Consider the following 18,814-nt stretch of genomic DNA (forward strand, 5'->3'; position numbering starts at 1 on the left):
GTGATGCTCGCCGCTCCTTAGGCGCTGGTGGCGCCGTCTGGCTGGTTGTTGTGTCCATCGCCTCCTGCGATGCGCTGGACACGCGCTCTTCCGAGCGCTTTGTTTGGCGAGAAGGCCTCGGCGCGTTGGACGAGGCCTTTGGGGGCATCTGCCCGGAGGTGGATGGCCCCTTCTGCTGGGGTGACGGAGCAGCGCTAGCTGCAACCGCCGCGGGGGCAGGTGGCGTAACTGCCGACTCACTGCTTGTGGGTCGGACAGCTGCCGGAATCCGTTGTGGCGCTGCCCCCTGACGCGCCACATCGGCAAAGCTGTTTGGCAGGTTGAACACCCGCCTACGCGCTTCTTTGAATGAGAGGTTCTCCTTTACTTTAATTGCTACGATTTCTTTCTCTTTTTTCCAGGATGGACAAGACCGCGAGTATGCCGCGTGGTCCCCATCGCAGTTTACACAGTGTAGAGGTTTATCGCAGGATTCAGTGGGGTGTTCGTGTGCACTGCACTTAGCACAGGTCAATTGGCCTCGGCAGTTTTGCGAGCTGTGGCCGAATCTTTGGCACTTGAAGCAACGGAGAGGGTTAGGTATGTACTGCCTTACTCGGATCTTAATGTAACCTGCTTCTATTGTTTCTGGTAGTACACTGGAGCCAAATGTGAGAATTAGGTGTTTAGTATCGATTTCTTTACCGTCGCGCCTGATTCTAATTCGTTTTACGTTGATGATATTTTGATCTTTCCACTCTTCCAAAAGTTCAGCCTCGGTCAGGTTCATTAAGTCGTCTTCAGAGATCACACCACGGATGGTGTTCATGGTGCGGTGTGGGGCCACTGAAACAGGGGTGTCCCCAATAGACACTAGGTTACTTAGTTTTTGGTACTGGTTTTTGTCACGGAGTTCTAGGAGGAGGTCGCCACTTGCTAGCCTAGATGCATTATAGCCTGGGCCAAGAGCTTCAGTGAGACATTTGGAAACCAGGAAAGGCGAGATCATTCTCGTTGTCTTTCCAGGTTTCTCAGAATGTATGACTTGATAGCGGGGAAAGTTTTCAGTGTGTCGGCCAAAAAATTTAAATACTTCTTCGGTGCGCCCTCGCTTATGAGGGCGATCAGGGAGTTTTGGAAAGGAATAATCCATAAGGAAATGCTGTTTTCGGCAGTAACGGCAGCCGCCCACCATGGAGCCCAACAAGGGGACGCCACAGGTCTTATAAAGAAACAAGTCCTGCGGACGCCAACTGTACGTTTCCGCTATAACCAAATATGTACAACCAAGGTTGATTGCACCACACATGGTTAACCCTTGCTGCCGGGAAGAGCGGAAGTAAAAAAGAAATGAAGAGAAGACAGGAGAGATCAAAAGTTAGAGAGAAAGACGAAGATTTGAGAGAAGGACAGGAAAAGGCAACTACCGATTTCCCCCGGGTGGGTCAGTCCGGGGGTGCCGTCTACGTGAAGCCGAGGCCAAAGGGGTGTGTTGCCTCCGCCGGGGGGCCTTAAAGGTCCGGACGCCCAGCATCGGCTCAACCCCCAGGATCCCCTTTTCCCCGGACACGGCTAAGCCACGCACGGTTAAACGCGGGAGGGTCCAACCCTCGTGTGCTCGGGTACGTGGTGTCGCAACACACCAAACGCCTGCTTGCGCAGACGCCCCTGCGGGGTATATATATATATATGCATACATATATATATAGTGGACATACATATATATATAGTGGACATCACAACTCCGTGTTTCTTCTGTACGTTTTAAAAATTCTCACTCCAAGCGGCACTGTCCTCTCCCAAGTCGAAGGTGTATAGTTGCTCATACATTTTGACCATTGCGTAAAAGACAATCCATCCTGCTCTTGAGCACATGTGCTGTTCACAAACGCTTCCAGTATATCCATCGACGTAATAGAACGCATCTTGATTATGTCAGTCATTTTTATTATTTATCATTAATACTAGAGGCGGAGGGCTTGCAGGGTGCTTCAGCTATACCGAGGGTTGGTCAGGTATCTGCGGGATTGACCCACAATGCCCTTTTCTATTGTGGACGTATAAATACGAGAAATACATGGAAATTGTTATTTAATTATTCCATTTATTATTATTGGCTATTATTACTAAGTATAATATTATTAGTGCTTAAACACTGCACCCACTCCACCGTGTGAAGACCCGGTAGTTCACTATCCCTGGGACAGGTTAACATTTTTGACAACAGGCACGGCATATGCATTGGGGGTAGAAGTATATAGATTCGCCGTAAAGCCACCTGTAGTATTGTGATCAGAACAGTCTTACCTCCTCGAGGGCGGCTAATTTTATCGTGGCCTAGTGCCGATCTTGCTCTCGCGTGAAAAAGGAAAAAGCGTCGATGGATGTGTCAACCATTCGGCAACTACCGCGACCACAACGGCGTCTTGTGTTCCTTTGCAGCTTGCTAACAACTGGCCCTCCCAGTACTGTTGCTTCACCTTCTTATGAAAATTTGTTGAATGCTCCCTCAAAGACTTTTGCACATTGCCTCACCCTCAGGTGACCGCTCTCATGTGTCGACTCTCCAACATCACTTCGCACACGCGTGGCAGTGCCCCTATTTACGATGGCGATTTCAAGCTGAATCTTCAACGCACGATAACACTCTATGCCTAACTAAAGTTCAGTGTAATGGTCCAGCCGGGACGCTCTTACCTTTCCTCTTTTGAATTTTGTTTTCCTCTATGTCAGTATCGGCGAGGTGGTTGTCTGATGACGAATAGTCATCGTTGCGGATGATTTTCCGCTCCATTCTGGGCGTATCTGGGTTTGGGTGCGCAAATCTAGTCCTCACTTAACGAGGTCTACTCAATCGACCTTGCGGGAAACTGTATGTGGGAACCGCGTATTTTACTGGAAGCTTTTTTGATGATCGAATGGCGGCGTCCGAAGAGGCACCAGGTACTCTCCAAGTTTGTTGACGAAGCAGTAAAGTCAGGCTGGAGCGCTGACTCCAGATCTCCCGATCTCTTGCTTCGGCGACGCTTCGCCAGGCGTCTGCAGCCACCACCCATGAAAAACTTTCCACAACGTTCAACCCTACGCGACAATCTCCGTGCAGTGACTTCCACATCCACCCGTTCCTCTCTCGGCCAATAGAAGCCTCAAATCGTCAAACGAGTTTGGCAGTAGCTCCTATTGGTCAACGCTCTTGAGCAGGGCGAACCAAGGACGTTGGCTTTTCGATGCGAATTCCCGCGTCTATTATATTAAAGTATGTGCCCAAATTGTGCAGGTATGCCAAAGACCTTCCAATATTTCTGCCCATTCGTCGTTAGTCAAATTCGTCCTGAAGAAATAGGCCAACCTAGACGCACTAAGGGTAAAAGCAGATAAATTTGGGCTTTGAGGGCGCAGTTTTACAGAAATCTGCCAATGAATATGTCCTTTCGGCGCCAATTGCAGTTTGACGTGAGCTTAGCAAGACTCTCGGGAGTTATCAGACATTGTGTGGGATATCATTGACCTTAGTGAGGTTAGAACTGGTGAGGATTATGCAGTCCTTAATAACGGCCCCATACTCTGCTATAGATGACTACCAGATAAGAAGCAATACGGGGTAGGTATCCTAATTCATAAGGACATAACGGGAAACATTGATGAATTCTACAACAAGAATGAGAGGGTAGCAGTACACGTATTATTGTAAATAGGAGGTCTATAATGAAGCTAGTAAAAACCTATGCTCCAACCTCCAGTCACGATATTGATGACAAAAAACAGTTTTATGAAGATGTTGAATTAGCGATGAAAAAGTGCGGACTCGGCATACTGTAGTCATGGGTGACTAGAATGCAAAAGTTGGCAAAAAGGTGGCTGCTGAACAAGCACGTAAGCACTTGAGTATAGATGGTAGAATTTGCGGATAGGAACAGCCCTGAATAATGAACATCTTCTTCAGGAAGCCTAGAAACAGGAAGTGGACATGGGGAAGCTCTATTGGAGAAACAAGAAACATATTTCGTACCTCCGGCCGATCACAGCATATTGCACGATGTAGAAGTGTTAGCGTAACGTGTGGTAACTATAAGATGGTGAGGTCAAGGACTTATCTCAATATGAAGAGCAAAATAGTAAAATTGCTGTCGAATTCCTGCCACGGCGACCGCATTTTGATGGCGGCGAAATGCGAAAACACCCGTGTACTTACTTATCGGTGCATGTGCATGAAACAAATTTCCGGAGTCCTCCATTACGGCGTGCCTCATAATCAGCAAGTGGTTTGACACGTAAAACACCATATTTCACATATTTATAAAATTGCTCAAGACGGAACAGGCCAACCTAGTCGCAGTGAGGGTAAAATCAGACCAATGCAGACTGGTACTTGCAAATAAATATGCAGCCTTAGAACAGAGATATGAAGATGACGTAGAGGTAATGAATGAGACCGTAGCTAAGCTGGCTTGTGAGGCAGCAATTGATGTGGGAAGTAAGGCACCAAGGAAAGCAGTAGGTAAGCTCTTCCAAGTAACATAGCTATTAATAAAGAAACGTGAAAGAATGACACTGTCCAACTCAAGAAATCAGACACAACTCGCATAACTGTCAAAACTGATCAACAAAGAGAAAATACTCGATATTAGAAAGTATGACAAAAAAGATACTGAGGAGGCAGTATAATATGGACACAGCACGAAATGAATGAGAAGCAAAGTTGGCATAGGGCAAACCAAGGTGTATGCAGTCAAAGATAGGTAAGGTAATATAATCAGCAATCTCGTAGTTATAGTAAAAGAAACGGAGGAATTCTTTACCGACCTGTCCAGTTCTCAGAGCACCCACGATACCTCCATTCGAAGTAGTAATGAGCTGATTGGAGACACTCTTTCTATACCTAGCGATGATGTTAGAAACGCCTTGCAAGAGATAAAGTGAGGGAAGGCGGCACGACAAGATGGAATAACAGCTGATATAATCAAAGATAGAACAAGGTTAATGCTTGAAAACTGGCGGTCCTTTATACAAACACTCCATCAACTTCGAAGTTCCCACAGGACTAGAAGAATGCCAACATTATAGTAATCCCCACGAAGGGAGACCTTAAACAATTGCAAAATTAAATGCCCATTAGCTTACTTCTTCTACTACATAAAATATTTACCGAGCTTCATCTCAACAGACGAATGACAATATTGGAATTTAGTCAACCAAGGAAACATGCTGGTTCCAGGAAAGGATACTCTAGAGTTGATCACATCCTTGTCATCAATCAGGGACTCGATAAATCCGCAGAGTACAATCCGCCTTTCTATATGGCTTTCATGGATTACGAAACGGCATTTGATTCAGTAGAGATATCAGGAATAAGATATATTGCGTAATCAAGGAGTGTAGGAGTTATGTACATATCTTGGAAATATCTAGAGAGATTTCAGAGCTACCTTAATTCTGCACAAGGAAAGTAGCAAGGTAACTACAAAGGAGAGGGAATCTCTGCAATGCTTTTTAGTGCCTGCTTGGAAGAAGTATTAAAGATATTAACTTGGGAAGACTTAAGAGTGAGGATCAACGGCGTATATCTCAGTAACCTTAATTTCCAGTTGACATTGTCCTGTTCAGGAACACTGGGGAAGAACTACAACAAATGATTGAGAACCATAGTATAGACAGTGTAAGGGTGGGGTTGAAGATTATTATGCAGAAGACAAGGATCATCATAAATCGCCAGGCAAGGGAACAAAAGTTCAGGATCGTCAGTCAGCCTCTATGGTCTGTGTAGGAGTACCTTTACCTATCTCAATTAGTCACAGGGGACCCTGATGAAAAGAATGAAATTAACAGAAGAATAAAACTGGGTTGGAGCGCATATGACAGACAATGAGAGATCCTGAGTGGAAGCTTGTAATTATGTTTGAAAAAAAAGGTATACAATCAGCGCATTCTACAGGACCTCACATATGGGGCAAAACATGGAGACTTACAAAGAAGCTCGAAAACAAGTTAGGCACCGCGCAAAGAGTGATCGACCGAAGATGCTAGGCGTAACTTTAACACACAGAAAGAAAGCGATGTTCATCAGAGAGAAAACCGTGATAGCCGATATTTTCATTGAAATAAGAGAAAAAAGCGGAGCAGGGTTAGCCATGCTGTGCGTAGTCTAGGAAACCGGTGGATCATAAGGGTTACAGATTAGGTGCCAAGGGAAGCGCAGTCGAGGAAGGCAGATGTCGAGGTGAGGTGATGACATTAGGAAATTCGTGGGCGCTAGTTGGAATAGGTTTGCACAGGTCGGGTAATTGTAGATCGCCGGTAGGATCGCAGCGAGAGGCCAGGAAATAAATACGCTGATGATGATGATAATGATGTTGATAGTTACAACATGCAGTTTCATGTCTCGTCAACAAAACATTTATTAGATCTTGTTAGGCTTTCTACTTCATGTTTTACATTGCCAAATTCTTCATTTATATTGTTAAAATAACCACGTTAACTTTTACATGTACCGCCGCTGTAAAAGGCGATTTTTTTGTAGCGATTTACCTGCGCTTTTACATATTGCATATCTGTGTTTCTAGCGTCTTGAATGCGCCTTTGCAGGAGATAGTGCAGATTAAAAACGTTACACAATCGCGAAGCTCGTGCTGTTTTAACTCCAACGCTCCTGCCACTCTCGTCACAAAATGAGTGACGTCAGAGGTGGTCACTCGCAGTGACTCCGCCTTCATGCCATCGAGGAGCCGGGCATCACTCTCGCATTTGGGAAGCGTCATTACATCGGGGAGCGCAATGGAATGAGACTAGCGCTGACACGCACTCGCTCCGTCTTCAGACAACCATGGCACACAATAAGAAATTGCGAATGAAGCTTAAGAACGCTGTATAAAAATGCTGAAAGACGATTCAATCTCCAGTCGACGTCAATCAGACGTTGACAGTCCGGCGCGGTTCTCAAAATATATATGACTCTTGCATCACGTTTTTCCCGCATCACATTCATGAACACATCATTTTTATTGACGTTAAGTACACTTTGCATTGCGTTCCAACCGTTAATCTTTCCAGTGAAGAGGGGAAGAATCTTGAAAAAGTAAAAACATTACGTACTTTCTTATCATCCTCTCTTTTCCGATCCTGAAAATGCAAAATATGCCATTTCAATAGTTTCTTTTTATGAGCACTCATTCAGAAATTAGTAACTTTACTGTTTTTGTGAACCTCCCATGCCTTCGTTGCCAAATTCGCAGCTTGCATCCTTATTTAAATAAATAAATAAATAAATGCCCTGAGATAGCACGCGCCGCAATTGCGGAAATCCGGCCAACTAAAGCAGGCAGAATAAGCGAATAAATGGTTGATTTAAAGCATACTAAGGATAATATGTTTTTTTTTTCATTTTATTACCAGCCTCTCTTGCCGTAGTCGAAATATTATACTGCTCTATATGACGGAGGGCTAACTGGTTTTCTTACTACTGCACTGTTTTGTAAACGTTGAATCGTAAGGATGACACCCCCATTGTTATAATTTCCAGTCCAACTCATCACAACTCGATGGAGAATATTATGCTTTATGGTCGAATAATTAACTTATAAACAAGCAAGCTAGCATCAACTCTGTTAATAAAACAAACGTCCTCTTCACAGAGGGATATAGACATCTTTCTTATTCCTTGTTAACTGCAACAGCGCTGCACCAATGCTGAGGTAGCTTTAAATTTACTTACAGCACTTTGACTGTTTCAGGGGCATAGCTGAAAAGAGATAAAATGGCATTTTAGCATTGCTTTTGTTTCAATACGGATGTTTTTTGAGCAACATTAATTTTCATGAATTTAGCGTTTCTTTATTCCATTTATTAGGTACGGGTAATTTTCCTTATCCTTTCTTCGGTGTCAGTGTTTGTTGGCTTCTTATGATATGACTAATAAAAATCGGGGCCCTCAGTTAACGCCCTTTCTTCTCGTTTATTACATAACGAGGGTCTCGAATCCGGTAGCATTGAAGCCTTCAGTTAGCATTGTGTCGGTGTATTGACCAATTACCTTCATCCAAAAAGATCACGTTCTTGGGATGCCTGCGACAGGAAAGATGTTCTACGTCCGCCGGCAAGGTCTGTGAGTGGTGGCGCTGGCTAACACTCTCAGGGTTCTACTAGGAACCAAAAATACCCAAGGAAGTGCACGGGCAAACGGCGCCACGGTGGCTGAATTGGCAGAACATCACACGTGTAATGCGAAGATTGTAAGATCGTTCCCCACCTGCGGCAAGCTTGTCTTTTTTCCACTCTAATTTTCATGAAGTTATCGCTTCCCTATTCCATTTATGAAAGACAAGTAATATCCCGTATGTTGTCCTTAGTTTCAGTGTTACTGGGCTTCTTAAGATACGACTAAAAACAACTGGCCCCTTGGTTAAGCCCCTTTCTTCTCATCTATGTATATATATATATATATATATATATATATATATATATATATATATATATATATATATGCACCTTGCGAACTCAATGAGCATGTGCATTTTATGGAAAATGCAGGAAATATGATCATGATATGCTCTATTAAACTCTAATCGAAATGGTGACTCCTTGTTAGCGATTAAAGCAGATGACTCACTCACCCACAGCTGCGCACTTTACCATGCATGACTGCCAGCACACCCACCTTTCAGCTTTGCTATTTGTCACCTTAACGAACAGCAACACTGCAAGAACACCAAACTTGCATAGCGCAAGAATACCCAACTTGCATGTGGCACCATATTGTGGTATATTAGAGAAATAGCCGGTCTGCAGTGGGCTGTACGAATGGCGTTTAGAGAGACGAACATTCTTTATTACACAGTCATCACTACTTACTCATGACGTACATTTAATAAATTCTAGCCCCACTCATGCCATGTATTTTGTAACCTTAACTCTGTAGCCATTTGTTGGTTTTTGCGGCGATGTACCAGCCCAAGTTATTGGACAGAATTTTTTTAAAATACCATGCTACAAGGTCTCCAAAATTTCAACAACCTCAGGTTATTAGTGTTAAGGGAGTTTGCCCTTCTATTAACTTATTCGCAACTTTCCTCCTAGGTGATGGCAGTGTTTTAATTCCGGCCCAAATTGTGCTGCGACGTACGAAAGTCCTCACAAGTAAATACACTTCGTATAAAAGGGTGCATTTCCTCAACGTTGATATTTGACAGTTCTTGAAATTTGGACCGGCTTTTTTATCAGCGTGTTATAAAAACAGAGCCCACTGAGCTACGCTGCGGCGAGGCCGTGGAGTTTGGCAGATGGCCGAAGGGGGAATGTACAAATTTTGGGGACGTGCGGAAATTTCGCACTATTCATTTCGTGTGACATTTCAAAGTGTAAAGAAGAATTACACGTCCGGTTAGGCAAATTGTTATAGGTTCTAGGCAAACTAAAATTAAGAAATGCCATTTATATGCAAATTTATATGCACGAAGCAAAGAAGGTGTCTGCATTAAGTGAAACAAGTGTCCCAAGGCGGTAAATAAAGCTAAACCAACATACGGACACAGACCTGGAAGACACATACGGATATGCGTGCATTCGTGTTCACGACATGTGTTCGTATCGTAAACACTTGTGCAGGTTATAAATGTATATCACGGACTAATCACAACAGGTGCGGTGGAGAAATAGGGGGGAGGGAACCGGACGTGAAGACGCTGATGACGTGTAAAAGTTCCAGTAGATCTTGCGCATCACAAACGGATACCACGCGGTCGGGCGTGAGTGGCAGTTTAAGTGTGGGGTACAGCAACAGGCAGGTTTAGAGGAACACCTGTGAGTAATTAGCGGATTTGGGTCTCAATGTACGCCACCGGCACAGTTGCACTACTGAAGAAAGAAAGTTGACGATGCTACATCCTGTGAATAAATTTATTGGTAGGGATGAAACCATGTGGTCAGACGCGTCGTCGCAAAGGTCCAACGCGGAAACGTCTGCCATATCATGAGCTGCAAGGCATGCTCAGGCATCCTTCTTGCAAAGGTCGTCATTAATTTAGCGAACATAAATGAAGTCGATGCCATCTGGGTGTTTCTAGCAACAACCACGTGCAAGGAGTGGTCAGATATTTCGCGCACTGTGTGCTTTTTTTTGTCCGCTTCGACAATAGATTACAGTTGACGCGTTTCCAAAGAGAGAGTACATTTAGGATACAGTTTGTGGACCCCTGGGCCTTGCGTCGAGCTCGACTATTCAAGTACTACACCGCGCCAAGCCGGTGCATGGCGGCATGGCTCAGCACCTGTCATAGTTGCGAGAAATCCGGGCAGGAAATGCGGTCGGCTTCAAGATTCCAGAACGAGAGGTTAGGCAGGGCAGTTAGGTGAAATAAGATATTTGTGAGCTTCAGGTGCTCGTTCTGCTTCTTATAAGCACTTACTCGGTCATACTCGGCCGTGCAATTCTTCACGTAGTTGCAGCTTGAACTGCTAAAGAAAGCGGTGTCGCGCTGCCGCGGCACGCTTGTACAGATGGTGGGTCGGGGTATGGGAGGCACATGCAATGAGCTGGGATCTCTGATGGCTGAACCGGAGGTCAGGCATCCGGCTCTAAAGTTCCTGTATCATGCAAAACAACCCAGCACGTCCACTAAGTACGGTGCTCTAACTCCTCAATGCAGACTTGCAGCAGATTTTATTAAAGGCCCTTTCACCAAGCCTTGCCATATTGAGCTCACAAGCGTCGAGCACAGATTGCGTAATAACGATCGTGTCTGCAAAGTATTACATTGCTATGCGCCACGGTAGGATTGAAAATTTCAATCCGAACGCAGTTTTTCACTATCCTCGCGGCCGCTGCGCTCCAAGCCGGAGGATGACGTAGTCGCGTCCCTGCGCATGCCTACTCGAGTCCGCAGTGTGACGTCGCTCGTGGTGACACGTGACTTTGAGAACTATTCAGGGCACCATCTCTTATTTGTGCGATCTGTTGCTTGAATTGACGAATTGAAGTTTAGAGAAATATTAAGACCCCCAAACGGAATGTCTGCGTGCTTTTCGCTTTACTTCGCACCAAAGCAAGAGAGATGTACTTCCGCTTCATCTGCTTGTTCCCACCGTCGTGCGGTCAGGTGCGCAGGTACCGAAACTATCACATTTCCTACCGTGCTCCAGCGCGTGATCATGCTCTGCGGTCCGCTTGTTCTACCTCAGTACTCATGTAGCAGTGAATTATACTGCTAATCATGTTTTCTACTGCGCAACGCGCAAAATCGTGCGGTGCGCGAATGCGGCAACAGCTCGCCCGCGACGCCGTCAGCGGAAATTCGTAGCGCCAGAAAAAAAAGCGAAGACCAAAGAAAAGAGAAGGCGGGGCCAGTGACGTAGATATCACGCGATCTTCGAAGTCCTGCATGGAAGAACCCAGTGAAGGAATTTCGCTTGCGAAAGCTAAACGGGGCGAGTGGGGAAGGAGTCTCGATATGCATAGGTTCGTGGTACGGACATCTACCTCGGTTATCAATGAGCCGACATGAATAATTTTTCCGGCAGAACGCTCCCTAGTGGACACGTAACAACTTCGAGCGTATAACCAAATTTACTACGGCGCCTGGAGAGGCACCCATTAACGGCCCTAAACGCTACGGGGGACAGAATGTGCGCTACCAAGGACAATGTATCGTCGCCTTCATCTTTCACTAGCCAGAGGTCGGTGTCTTCAGTACTGTGCTCAATAATAACGCTTTGTTACCAGACTTTCTCCAGGCCGAAGGCCAAAGAGTGCCATGGCATATGATAATGAATGGCTCAATATGTGTGAAGTGGTGAAATTTAGTTCCAAATGTAGATGTGATCTGGCTGTAAGGATTCACAAAAATGGTTCGCTGTAAACTGCGGAAAATATGTTGCTACGGAACAATATTCGCAATGACGAAGAGGCAAGCAGTGAGAAGACGACGACGATTGGAGGCTAGCGCGGGCTGTTGCCTCTTGGCCAGGTGCGGCGTATTCCCTTGTAAATATATTTGTATATAGCTTTCCGTTTGCGTCTTCCTAGGTAACAATATAAGCATCAGAACAATTACAATAAATCATGATAAAAAGGCATTAAGTTTCGGTAGGAAGAAGTGATATGAAAGGATGCATACAAGCACTACTTCCTCAAAGGGCTCTTGATGTAAAGCAAGGGGTAAGAGGCACGTGCTCTGTAAACTTATGGCAGTGCCGCTGCAGCCTCAAAGGCTAGCATATGCTAAACACGACCCGGGCAAATGATTTATAAGATGCTAACGTCATCTAAAGAGCAAGAAAAGTGTTTCCTTGTTAAAAAGCAGTACTTAGAAAAACTGTTTTGTGAAGTTAAATGCGTTGATGACTCGTCGAATGGAAGTACTTTTTACGCTCAATTTTTATTTTTCTGCTGTGGAAGACCGTACTTTAACTGAACTGTAAGGTTGTCGCCACACCTTGGACATGAGGGAGGGTCACTTCCAGTTAAAGCTAAGAGTGTGTGTCGAAGGTATGACCTATTCTTATTCGACAAAGGAACACTTCCTTGAAATGTGGTGTTTTCTCTGTTATCCAGTAATCTAATTTGGGTTTGATCAAGGGTAGCTCATTTGATACATGAGTATCCCAATGTTCCTGCCAGGGTTTTCTTAAAATTGCGACGTATTCTAAGGTTTAAGGTCCGTGGCTGAAAGGGGTATGCTTGTGTCGGTGTCGCTGTTCTTCTCGGCAGCTTCGTTGCCTTTTATGCTACTGTGGTCACGTGCCCAGCAAAGAGTGATAACCTGTCTATCCATATAAGGAGAGCATATAAAAGCATATAGTTCGTTAAAAACATTGTTCTTACATTTTCGAAAACTGATTAGGTCTCGAACTAGACTAAATGAGACAATAAACTCAATAGCTCGGGTGAAATTTGTCTAATGAATTGAACTGGAGGAGCATGCTAATCATTTGCATAAAATTGAGCCCAGGCATACTTCTCCTTAAGGTTAAAAGAATTTGAATGTGTATGCGCATCAGGTATCTTTTCGATATTTCTACAAAACAAATGTCGCATTGGATGATCTGTTACTGCCAAGGCAGTGGGAGCCTAGTAGGAGCCACCACGACGTTCTCTAAAGGGGGGATTCCGGTTTCTTCCGACAGTGCTTCCAATCGGAGGGACATAAGAGGCCTAATGGCTGGGTGGTAACGTAGCAGAGTGGCCTTGGAGAAGTCGTGAATAATTGAATTACACCGATGATCTACAGCTGATTTTAAATTTAAGGCGTAGGAAATGTTTAAATATGTCCTCTGGAACAATAGAGACCATTCCTTAGGTTCAACGTACAAGCTTTGCCCAGGACTAGGTCTCAAGGCGCCTGTAGCAAGGCGGATGCGTAATTAGCAGATAGCACCTAACGTTTTCAATGCGCAGTGATTGATAGAATTGTATATTATAGCGCTGTAGTCAAGACATCATAATATTAGGCTTTTCGACAATCTTATGAGGCATTCCTTGTCGCTTGCCCAGGATGTGTGCGACAAGAGCTTCAGAAGATTCATAGCCTTGATTCATTTTCCTTTCAGATACTTAAGGTGCGGGAAAGAAGTTCATTTGCTATCCGAAAGGATGTCTAAAAATATTCATTCACGGCTCACAGATAGCCGATCTCCCTTGAGGTCTTTTATGCAGTCCGGCTGCATACCTGTCTTGTCAGAAAACAGCATGCACTTACTTTTTTTCAGGGTATAGTTTAAAACCGTTTCTTCCGCCCACTTGGACAGTTTAATTAAGAAAAGCTGTACTCATCGCCTGCAGATACTTAGAATACGTGATTTGTAACCTATTTGGATTTCATTCAAATATTATCCATACTACGTGGAATACAGTATGGAGCGAGTTTATTCTGACCGTAAGAAGAGAGCAGCTCAGCAAGCCGACTTGTGGCACACCAGACTCTTGCATAAAAGGATGGGACAGAACGTCACAAACTCTAACACGGAACGTACAATGGGACAGGCAGCTCTGAATCACATTCATCACATTCTGTAAGTTGTCTCAGACACATTTCAGACACATCGCAGAGGATTATAAAGAGCGAAGTTGTGGCGTAAGCCTTCTCTAAATCTAAAAATACTGATAAGAAAAATTGTTTGTGGACAGAAGCATCACGGATATTTGTCTCAAATAGAACAACGTGATCTGTTTTGGATCTACCTTCCGTAGAATTGCACTGTATGGGACCGAGTATATTCTTGCTTCGCAGACAATAGATGACGCGATGCCCAATAATTTTCTGTTATAGTTTGCATAAAGAATTCGTCAGAGCTATATCTCTATAACCAATGAATGGGCAAGGTCCTTGCCCTCTTCGAGTATAGGAAAACGAATGCTTCTCTCCAGGCGAAAGAAATGTTGACACGCGAAACAATTTGGTGTGTCGCGTGTCACTGATCTGGGGACCATGCGGTCCCGAGATCAGTGACATTATTAACATGAAGAAATGAAATGAATTCTTCATTTTAATGAAAATAACCTGGAGAAATTTAAGTTTTCTTGTAATAAGCTGCTTTTCCCCGGAAGGGTGTTTGATGGTGAAACGAAAAGCACCAAGGAAGAGAGTGTTCAACGGATAAAGCAAATGGTGAAACCGTTGTGATGTTCACTCCCTCTGAGTGTTTTTGGGACTGATGGGCCATTTCCGTGCATTTGTAAAAGGCTATGCCAGAAAAACCAAATACCTCACCTCATTGAGCGAGAAGGGTGTGCCATTTGTGTGGTCAGAAGAGTGTGATAATAGCTACACTGAGCCTGTCCGTAATATTTCATTGGACCCTGTATTAATGCTCCCCGACTTCCAGCTACCGTTTGACCTCTATACCGACGCATATTGTTATGGAGGGGGCACCATACTCTACGAAGCTGATGCTACAAAGCACCAAGAAAAGGAGCTGAGGGTAGTAGGTCACTACTCTTCCACTTTTACGAAGACTTAAGATAATTATGCAACTACGGAAAAGGAAGCACTGGCGCTGGTGTTAGCCTTGCGATATTTCTGAAGCTGCCTGGAAGGCAACCACTTTATGCTGTTTACAGACAACCAGGCGTTGACATACCTGTCAGAGCTATCGAAGCCGAATGGCAGAATAGCTCGATGTGTTAGCGAAGTACAATTTAGTTTTGACGTCATACATTGCCCTGGACAGAGACATTATTTTCCCATGCTCTATCTCGACTCCACGTGCCGCATGAAGCCCCAACTAGAAATATATACGTATTAGAGCTTTGGGAAGGCACGCGGAAAATGAAATTGAACAATGGCAAAATTTGCGTCCCGGAGACCTAGGTATCAACAGTCTCGAAGCTTTACCACACTAGTCCAGAGTCAGGAGGACATGACGGATTCTGGAAGACACACCATAATATAGTCCAGCGCTTCACTTGGAAAAACATGAAAGAAGACAAATTATGTGAAAACTTGTCAAGAGTGTCAGTTTTTAAAGCCAAGTAGAAGCTTAGAGGCAACAGGACGATGTTGCCAGAGCATTGCGATATCTCCTTCAAAGTTGTTCATCTTGATGTCGCTGAAATCAAAAAGGGCGGTGAAGCTAGGAGGACGCAAGCATTCCTTGCCGCCATGGACAAATGAACGCATCTTGCAGCCTCGAAAGCTGGAAAGGAGGACGCAAACTGCGTGATATCATTACTGGAACGAGAACTCTTCAAGAACGTCACAGTCGTCGTCGCAGACATTGGCCCAGCCTTTCAAAGCGAAAAACTGCGACTTTGGGCTGAGAAAAGAAATACCACCCTTCACTCCCCAACACCTTACTATACGGAAGCAAATTCCCTTGCAGAGCGAGTGATAAGGGATTTGAAGATTAGAAGAATGCGCCTTGGAAGCCGCTGTTCCACATCACAACAGATCACATACAGTAGGCCTGGGATGCGGCCCCAATTTTGGAGCATTGGGAACGAGCTCATGGCTACCAGCGGACTACGAATTGGACTTAGTGAAACAAATTGTTTTAAATGAACATCCCAAGACTTCTCATCAGCTAAAAAAATATAGAGCGACGATGAAAAAGAATTTTGACCGCAGACACTGCACAAAAATTCCGGAGATTGAACCAAATTCGTGGATTCTGGTCTGAAAGGGACTTGACTCCAAAACGCCGTTTACAGGACCCTACTACGTTATCACGACAGCTAGACAAAAACTGCTGAAGACAATATACTACCATGGACCCTGTGAAAAAGTTGAAAAGGCTTGAATTAGGAACGTGCTACCGTATTATCATCGTGCGGGCGAGGACAACCGATTGGTAGTGTGTGGAATCCACATCGCCAGCGGAATAATGAAGAAGAGAAGAAGACGACGAGGTTAGCCGGAGAAATAGAGCAATAAATGGGGTTCTACCGGCAGTACCCTAGTGAAATCTTTACAAGTAGATTGTATGAAATGGCGCAGAGTTTCACTATTTATGCCAAACAATTTGAAAACTTCGCTGCACCCCAGTTTCTGAGACCGATCACATAGTGTGATCACAGTGTGTGTGACAGATCACATAGAATTTTTCATAGCTGTATATAATTTTTGGCAGCAGCACATGCCACCCACAATAACACCGAACCAGGGGACGCTGGAAAACCAGGAAGGTAGCTTCCCGGAGTGGTAGGCAAGGCTGCCAGCAGGGCAGATATGAGTAGATGGGTGATGATACGGGCGAAAACCTGCATGATCAGAATGAACGGCTAGGCGGCTTGTGTAGTGGCACAGCCGCGAAGACCACAGTGCACACTGAAATGTGGTCGCTTCTTTATAGGCGGCGTAAAGCATGTTATGGACGGCGGTAAGGCAGCTGGATTTTACACGACAATCCACAGCGGGTGGAGAAGCTGCCGGATGTCCTGAAGCATCGGCGACAAGGAGGAGGCAAACACAAAGTTCGCCTTCATTGTTAGTAGCCATGTAGCTTCCCCGAGTAGCAGGCAAGGTTGTCAGTAGAGCAGACATGAGCTGCCGGGCGATAATACGGGCGAAAACCTGCAAAATCAGAATCAACAGGTCGGCAGTCTGTGTAGCGGCGCAGTCGCGAAGCCCACAGTGCGCACTGAAAGGTGCTTGCTTCTTTATAGGTCGCGTAGAGGATGCTGTCGACGGCGATAGGGCAGCTGGATTTTATCGACGATCCACAGCGGGAGTGGAGGCACTGCTGGACGTCCTGAAGCATGGGCGAAAGGGAGAGACAAACATAAAGTTCACCATCAGTGATAGCAGGCGGGTAGCTTCCAGGTGTGGCAGGTGAGGCTGCCAGTAGGGCCGACGTGGGCAGCAGGGCCATGGTACGGTAGAAAACCTGCATAATCAGGATGTACGGGTTAGCAGTCTGTGAGTTCCACAGCCGCGAAGCCCACCTTCCGTCAGTCCTCATACACTAATCAGACTTTTACACTACCAGGACACTGCGTGTAGATATGCGGTCACCTAGAGATGAGCTATTTAAGATTTTTCTAATTTTCTAAATTCAGGCACCACATTCGAAGGGAAAAATCATATGCCTGCTGATACCATCTATTCCTTTGTGGCTACCATATATTTCCTGTGACACGTGAAATGGCTAAAGTTGCACAGATACGACAGATATGCCCAAATATGCCCCAAGTTTTATATTTAATGCAAATGACAGCCGTTTGAGAGCGACTCCAACTGAAAAATTGCACTCGGGGGCTGAATCATGTGGGTGAAAAACAATTTTTATAGACTTTTTTCTAGTCTTCAAGCGGTGCAAAAGTCCTGTACTTACTTTTTCCGGTCTCCTCAGTGAGCTATGCTAAGCACATAGTTTACATTTGCTGAAGTGCGTAGCATGTTGTGATAGATCAGCTTAGCTTAATGCCAGTATTGGCAACACCGTTCATACTTAAAAAGTTACATGCACTTACATACTACACCACCAATGCGTTGTAATTTACTGCCTTTTCAGGCTCTGCCCCGATAGTTTGGAGCCGAAAAATAATTTTAGAATGTACTTACCTGACTGGCACATATTTGTAACAGTATATCTTCCTCTCACATCCACCGGTATGACTTGCTTGGAACGTAGACTTCACACAGTAGCATTTACTGATAATCCAATCGTCTTGGTCCATCATTTGTAGATGAATTTCTGAATGACTTTGAAGAAACTTACGGGAAAAGAAATGGACACTGAAGCGAAATATAGCTACACATAATAAAGCTGGAACAGTCAAAGCTGTTCACGCACACATGTAATTATACGTGCTTAGATATCTGTGATAATGAAAATTTTGGTCCAAGTGGCGAAAATCATACCCGTGCGATGTGTTTACGATCACAAAACAGGCGCACTAGGTTGAACCTTAAAAGAAAATATTGTCAGCGCGTACCAAGAGATTGTAAAAAGATTCTTCAAATATGGGCCAATAATATGACGATATAGTTTCACCTTCAGGAGCAGGCATGCCAGGAACTACGGAATGATATACGCTTTGCGGCATAACACTCAAAAACCTATATTCCCAAAGGCAGAGAAAGAAATTGTAACTATTCTCTAACCATGAGATTGTTAACTGCTTGGTGCGTCTACATTTGCAGAACGCAGTGTTACCGGCGCTGAGCAACCTCCGATGGCCGCACGAGAACTGTAGAAAATGTAGTTCTCTTTCATCAAACCTAAATACGATTACCGAGAAAATGCCGTATTTTCACTTAACAAGTGTTGCCGCGAATGGAACCAGAGAAGAGAATCTTAGTGTCTAATAAATAAAGCACACACACACACACACACACACACACACACACACACATATATATATATATATATATATATATATATATATATATATATATATATATATATA

The 18,814-nt window shown here is 44.5% G+C and overlaps 1 protein-coding gene across 1 annotated transcript in view; it reads right to left on the reverse strand.

Moving 5' to 3' along the window:
* Nucleotides 1-17,274, reverse strand: part of LOC142591405 (uncharacterized) — a 32,887-nt gene extending 15,613 nt beyond the window's left edge. Inside the window, exons 1-4 of the mRNA XM_075703733.1 lie at nt 17,185-17,274; nt 16,551-16,663; nt 7,688-7,714; nt 7,069-7,095 (exon numbers count right to left, since the gene is read on the reverse strand). Of these exons, the coding sequence (XP_075559848.1) occupies nt 7,069-7,095; nt 7,688-7,714; nt 16,551-16,663; nt 17,185-17,274 (257 nt within the window). The remainder of the gene's footprint in view (nt 1-7,068; nt 7,096-7,687; nt 7,715-16,550; nt 16,664-17,184) is intronic.
* Nucleotides 17,275-18,814: the final 1,540 nt, after the last annotated feature.

This window comes from Dermacentor variabilis, chromosome 8 (assembly GCF_050947875.1).
Source record: "Dermacentor variabilis isolate Ectoservices chromosome 8, ASM5094787v1, whole genome shotgun sequence".
NCBI classification, from domain to species: domain Eukaryota; kingdom Metazoa; phylum Arthropoda; class Arachnida; order Ixodida; family Ixodidae; genus Dermacentor; species Dermacentor variabilis.